Source organism: Microtus ochrogaster, chromosome 19, assembly GCF_000317375.1.
Source record: "Microtus ochrogaster isolate Prairie Vole_2 chromosome 19, MicOch1.0, whole genome shotgun sequence".
Lineage (NCBI taxonomy): Eukaryota > Metazoa > Chordata > Mammalia > Rodentia > Cricetidae > Microtus > Microtus ochrogaster.
Genome location: NC_022021.1, coordinates 5484833 through 5490623, shown reverse-complemented (window position 1 = coordinate 5490623; position 5791 = coordinate 5484833). Strand labels below are relative to the sequence as shown.

At 45.8% G+C, this 5791-nt stretch overlaps 1 protein-coding gene across 3 annotated transcripts in view; it reads right to left on the bottom strand.

Moving 5' to 3' along the window:
* Pde8b (phosphodiesterase 8B) overlaps window positions 1–5791 on the bottom strand; it is a 224804-nt gene that overhangs the window by 26270 nt on the left and 192743 nt on the right. For all 3 annotated transcript variants that reach the window (XM_013349685.2, XM_005356471.2, XM_026783678.1), the window contains 2 exons: window positions 3762–3804; window positions 953–1030 (listed from right to left, as the gene is read on the bottom strand). In XM_013349685.2, coding sequence (XP_013205139.1) covers window positions 953–1030; window positions 3762–3804 — 121 coding nt within the window. The remainder of the gene's footprint in view (window positions 1–952; window positions 1031–3761; window positions 3805–5791) is intronic.

The window sequence follows — 5791 nt, the reverse complement described above, 5'->3', positions numbered from 1 at the left end:
CCCCAGCCCCAGCTCTGCCCCAGCCCCAGCTCTGCCCCAGCTCTGCCCCAGCCCCAGCTCTTGTCCCAGCCCTTAGTCCTGTTCCAGCTCCTGCCCCAACTCCTACCCCTACCTCAGCCCCTGCCCTAGTTCATGCCCCTGCCTCAGCCCCTGCCTCAGCCAGCTCTTGCCTCTGCCCCAGCTCCAGCCCCAGCTCTTGCTCCAGCTCCTGCTTCAGCCCCTGCCCCTACCTCAGCCCCTGCCCCTACCTCAGCCCCTGTCCCAGTTCCTACCTCAGCCCTTGCCTCTGCCCCTACCTCAGCCCCTGTCCCAGTTCCTGCCTCAGCCCTTGCCTCTGCCCCTACCCCAGCCCCTGCTCCTGGCCTGGCCTTGACCTCCTCTGCAGCTTTCCAGGCATCCTTTTCCCCTCAGGTCCACATGAGACCCAGCAGACCCTGGCACTTCTGTGTCTTCCGGGAATGGCTTTCCATGTTGATTCTGACCTTTCCACCCCCACAGATCCAGTCTGTTATTTGGGTTTGATTTGTTAAACTCACAGAGTGTTTCATGAAATCCTGACTTTCATTAATTAATTAATTAAGTTTCCGGCCTTTCATTAACGGGTGTGTGTTGAGACTAGGAAACCAGGATACTGCCTAGCTCTTGCCACCAGCACCAAAGGATGACCTTACCTAGCAACTGAAACTGCATTGCTGTGTGTAGTTTGTGGTCTGACACACTTTGGGCCGTGAAAGAATCAGCCCATGGTCCCTTCGGGGTGAAGAAAAAGACTATAGAAGGCCAAGGGAATTTATTTACTTAAGCCCTAAAATGTTCTCAGTTTATCGGAAGAAAAGTCTGCTCCAGTCGAAATCTTGTCTCCTTGGAGTTTCTACGCCGCTGAAATGTTTGCACATGCCCCTGTCATTTTCTACACAATCAAAAGGTCAAGGAAATTTGAGAAACTTCTTACCATCACTGCCTCGGGAAGATATTGATTTCACATCAATGGACTCTTTCCTCCTGCTCTTGTGTCTGAATGAATGAGGCTCTGGGGAGTTCAGGTGAGAGATAGAGGAGGTTAGCATTCAGTGCATTAGAGTGTGAACTTACACCTTTCCCCTGTTCGCCAAAGAAAATGAGTGTACGTGCGTTTTAAGCTCTAGAAAGTAAAGTCAAGAATCAAGAAACTATTTTCTCTTCAAATCAACACAAAAGGATCAGTCATTCTAGTAAAAAAAAGAAATGTCTTTTTCTTCTGGGACTACGTTACATTGGGGGAAGCCATAACCAAAAAGTTATCCCGAAAATAAATCTTAAAGGAAATGTTTTGGGGGTTCATCTTGACTAAAGGGCTACGCTCACCTGGGTAGGGAAGTTCTTAGTGGAATATCTGGAGAAATAAACTCCTAGTGAAATCCACAGATATTTGAATTGAGAAGCTAGTTTGGACAAGTTTGGGACGCTTCTGAAAAATCGAACATCTAGGTGTTCATCTAGCTTCTCTAAGAGTGGACTTCATCAAGGGACAGTGTCCTGCCATCCATAGGAAGGGAAACTCAACGCCGAACTGTTCTGGGAAGGTGATGTCAAAATGACGTGATCAGTGAGTTCCAGGCTGTTAAAATGCCTAGGTGATAGCGTTGGCCTCAGTGCTGTGGGCCCATTGGCTTCCTGCGAGTAACTCCTGAATGAGACGAGAAATGTAACAGTAAGCCAGCACCTCTCTGAAGCGTAGGCAATCCAAGCGCTAGCGGGAGAGGTCATTAAACCAGCAGATTTAAGCAGGAGAACCATGATACAAGGAAGCTTGCTTCCTTAAGTATTGTCAGGGGCATTAAAAAGGACGAGGCAGTCTAACGCCGAAGAAAGCAACTCTAGAGCCAAATTGTCCAGGTTCTGGCTTAATTTGCCGAAGAGTAACTATGTAGCCTTGGAGACGTTACTTAATTTCTCTGTTTCTCAGTGTCTGCAAAGGGGATAATTACAGTTCCTCATTCAGAGGCTCATTCAGTTCCTCATTGTGGTCAGTACCTGGAATAATCCTTGGGTGGCCCTTAGAACCCAGCCTGCCACACAATAAACCTACAGTGTGTGCCTGCTGGCAATTACATTGGTTCATTTGTACAACACACAAAAATGATTCAAACTGGATATTATTCTTACTGACCTTGTCTCTTAGAATTGTAAGACTCTATAGCAATAGAACTGGTTATGTCTGAAGAAGTTATTCTTCAGAGAGGGTCATTTAAATTAGAGAATTCATTGGTCATTCTTTTTTTCCTCTGTGTAGCCCTGGCTGTCCTGGTACTTGCTCAGTAAACCAGGCTGGCCTCAAACACACAGAGATCCACCTGCTTCTGTCTCCGGAGTGCTGGGATTAAAGGTGTGCATTGCCACTACCCAGGTCATTATTCATTCCTAACAGATGTCTGTAGGATGAATTAAAATTTTCAATCATAGAAAAGAACTCGGTGACAAAGGGACTCTGCCTCCCATAAAAATAGTTACTTACTGAGAACCTACTGTGCATCAGACATTGGGCTCTGTACTTTAGATCTAACAATGATATCATTTGGCAATTGCATCCCTCCTGAAAGCTGCAGAGTCCTATTCCCATTATACCAGTGAGGAACTGAAGCTGGAAAGACCAGGAAGGAAGTCTGGGGACAAAGGACCGAGAAGCAGTGCTTTCCCTATGCTTTCCAGGAGAGAGGCCTTTAACTGATGGAGGAACTGTGACCATTGGCTGAGTGTCTGTTATGTGAAAGGCCATGCTGGGCACTGTAGGGGACAGGGGGATGCTTATTGCCTTTTTTTGTAGTACCTTTCAAATGTGATACAAATTAACTGAAGTATTTGAGAAAGGGTACCCATACATGAACCGTCACTATGCCATTCAAGGCTGTCCTGGCTTAGAAAACATTCCAAAGGAGAAAAATGATGGCCAACAGCTAAGTGCATCCTCTTTAGTCATCATAAGAAGGAGAAAGGCATTGTTAGTTCACTTTGCAAATGAAATTCTGAGGGCCAGAAAGAGCATCCTCTTTAGTCATCATAAGAAGGAGAAAGGCATTGTTAGTTCACTTTGCAAATGAAATTCTGAGGGCCAGAAAGAGCGAATGAACTCTTTCTGTGTAGGCTAACTGTAATCATTCTGGAATCAAGGAGAAGGACCGCATAGCCAATCCGGGGCCCTAACCAGGCACCCATGCAGAAGAGAATGGTTGGCAGCCATCCTTATATGAGAAAAGTCACAAGGCTTTACTATATTAACTTTTCCCCTCTCCTGTGGCAAATAATTCTAGGCCTTCCACCAAGTGGATGTCCACTGAGCCATTCACTTTGTAGATAAGGAAGTCAAAGATCTGAGTGCTGTTCCAGGTCTAAGATATGAGTAGGGAGCCAAAACCGGAGCCCAGTGCTTAGTCTCCTGGGCCAGCGCCCAGCCACATTTCCATTTGTAAACGCAGGTATTAACTACTACTGCCTTCTCCCCAGACCACTCTAGGCTCAGTTCTTCTGCTCTACATGGTCTCTAGCCAATAAAAGAAAACCAAGGGGAGGAGCCTAGGAGGGATGGCTGCCTCAGACTAAGAGGCCAGAGGTTTGTAAAGGATTCCTGCTGCTCCTCAGGCTCCCCAACTCTCCAATGCCAGCACTTAGATTTCAGTAACCCCCATTTGAGGATGACAAATGTCATCTTGAACCCCTCCCGAGCAGCAATGAGAAACTGGGTCGTCAAGGAATCCCCTCAGCTGAGAAGAAGTCAAAGCTCTTACCTGTTTGAGAGTTATCCCCAGAATCACGATGAATCCTGTGAATCTAGAGTCGTTCCGAAGTTTGGTGAAAGAGAGAGAGATTTTATGTCATTTGTCGAACTCCGCAACTTAGTTACAAGGCTCTGATCACGCCCAGAAAGCAAGGTGTTACACAGATTGCATGGAGAGATGAGCGACACACACCAAGTTAAGACTACAAATATTTGATTGCGTTCAGACACTCATCAGGAATCTAAGAGCAGGAAAGGGACCAAAGAGGGACTCTCCAGGCAGACCTAAATCTGCTAGGCTAATTCACTGTGAGACAGTCTGCAGAAATACAGAATGACAAAGGCCAGGACTCAAGTCAGATTTTAATAGGCCAATATGCAACCTGTTAGTTTTAGACAGGTCATATTTGCTTTCTGAAATACAAAGTCGGGGTTAAATCTAAAATTTCTGTTTTTAGAACCAATCCTTAAATGTTCCTCAGTTGCTGGCACAGTTAATTGATGGACCTGAACTTTAGCTGCCATTTTGCACCTCGTTCTTTCTCATTATCGGGTTTGTCTCATGCTAATGATTTGGTGCAAATGTTCAATAGACATCGCTCAAATGACCCAATGAAGTCATCAACACTAGAAAGACTACGCATGCCTTTTGTGGACTCTGCATCTCTTGCATTTGCAATCGACTAGGGCACTGCTGGTGGGCACATTGTCATTTACACTTAGAGTCCCACTGACTCCATCTGCTTCCATCCAGGGCTCAGGCCATCAAACCTGTGCAGCACTCAATGAAGAGGCAAGCTTAAGTTTTAACAAAACAGGCAAATGTGGGGGACTGTCAGCCAAGGAAGCCTAGCTTGACTTAGCATCCACTGTACTGGCCGGAAAACTCCCTTATGTCAGACACAGCTAAAATGTCCCAGGCTTCATTGAACCATTGATGAAAAGCCAGAGAGGGGGTGGAGAGTTGGTTCAGTTGGTAAAGTGCTTGTCACAGAAGCCCTGAGTTCAGATATCTAGGATCCATATAAAAATCAAGGTGTGGTGATGTAAATCTGAAATTCCAGTACTGTGGAGCAGAGAGATGCAGATTCCTGTAGCCCATCGGCCAGCCAGCCTAGCTGAATCCATGTGCTCCAGACTCAGCAAGACACCCTTTCGCAAAAACTAAGGTAGAGAGTGACCCAGGAAGACACTCAAAACAACTTCTGGCCTCCACAGGCACCCATGTTTGAGTCTGTATGCACATGTGCACATACCCACATGAACATGTATACAAACACATGAAAATAGCCAGGCAAAACAGGTGTTAAAATGAGGCTTCCTGCAAAACCCTTCTGCTTGGTCCATTATACATCCCCACAAAACGTCAATACAGAATCTATGACTCGCCTGTGATAGCTTGGTCATTTAGTCACAGCTATTGGCTCTCACCCCATAATTATGGTACCTTTTATTATTTCTTCCATGAACATCATTTCATCTTTTCATCCAGGAATAAAGACCATGTTCTAACAAAGCCACCCAGCTCAATTTTTCATATAGCCAATATGAATAAAATTATTGCTTCATTCTTTCTCCTTAATCAGCTCTCGCTTAAAAGCTTTTATTTTAATTGAGAAAAGGAAAAAAAAAACAAGTTTCCGCCTCCTCCCAGCCTCCCATTTCCCTCCCCCTCCTCCCATCCTTCTTCCCCTCCCCCTACTCCTCTCCCCCTCCCTCTCCAGTCCAAAGAGCAGTCAGGGTTCCCTGCCCTGTGGTAAGTCCAAGGTCCTCCCCCCTCTGTCCATATCTAGGAAGGTGAACATCCAAACTGGCTAGGCTCCCACAAACCCAGCACATTAAGTAGGACCAAAACCCTGTGCCATTGTCCTTGGCTTCTCATCAGCCCTCATTGTTCGCCATGTTCAGAGAGTCCGGAATATATATACATTAGAGTACTACGCTGCGGTAAAAAAACAATGACTTCTCAAATTTTGCATGCAAATGGATGGAAATAGAAAACACTATACTGAGTGAGGTAACCCAGACCCAAAAAGATGA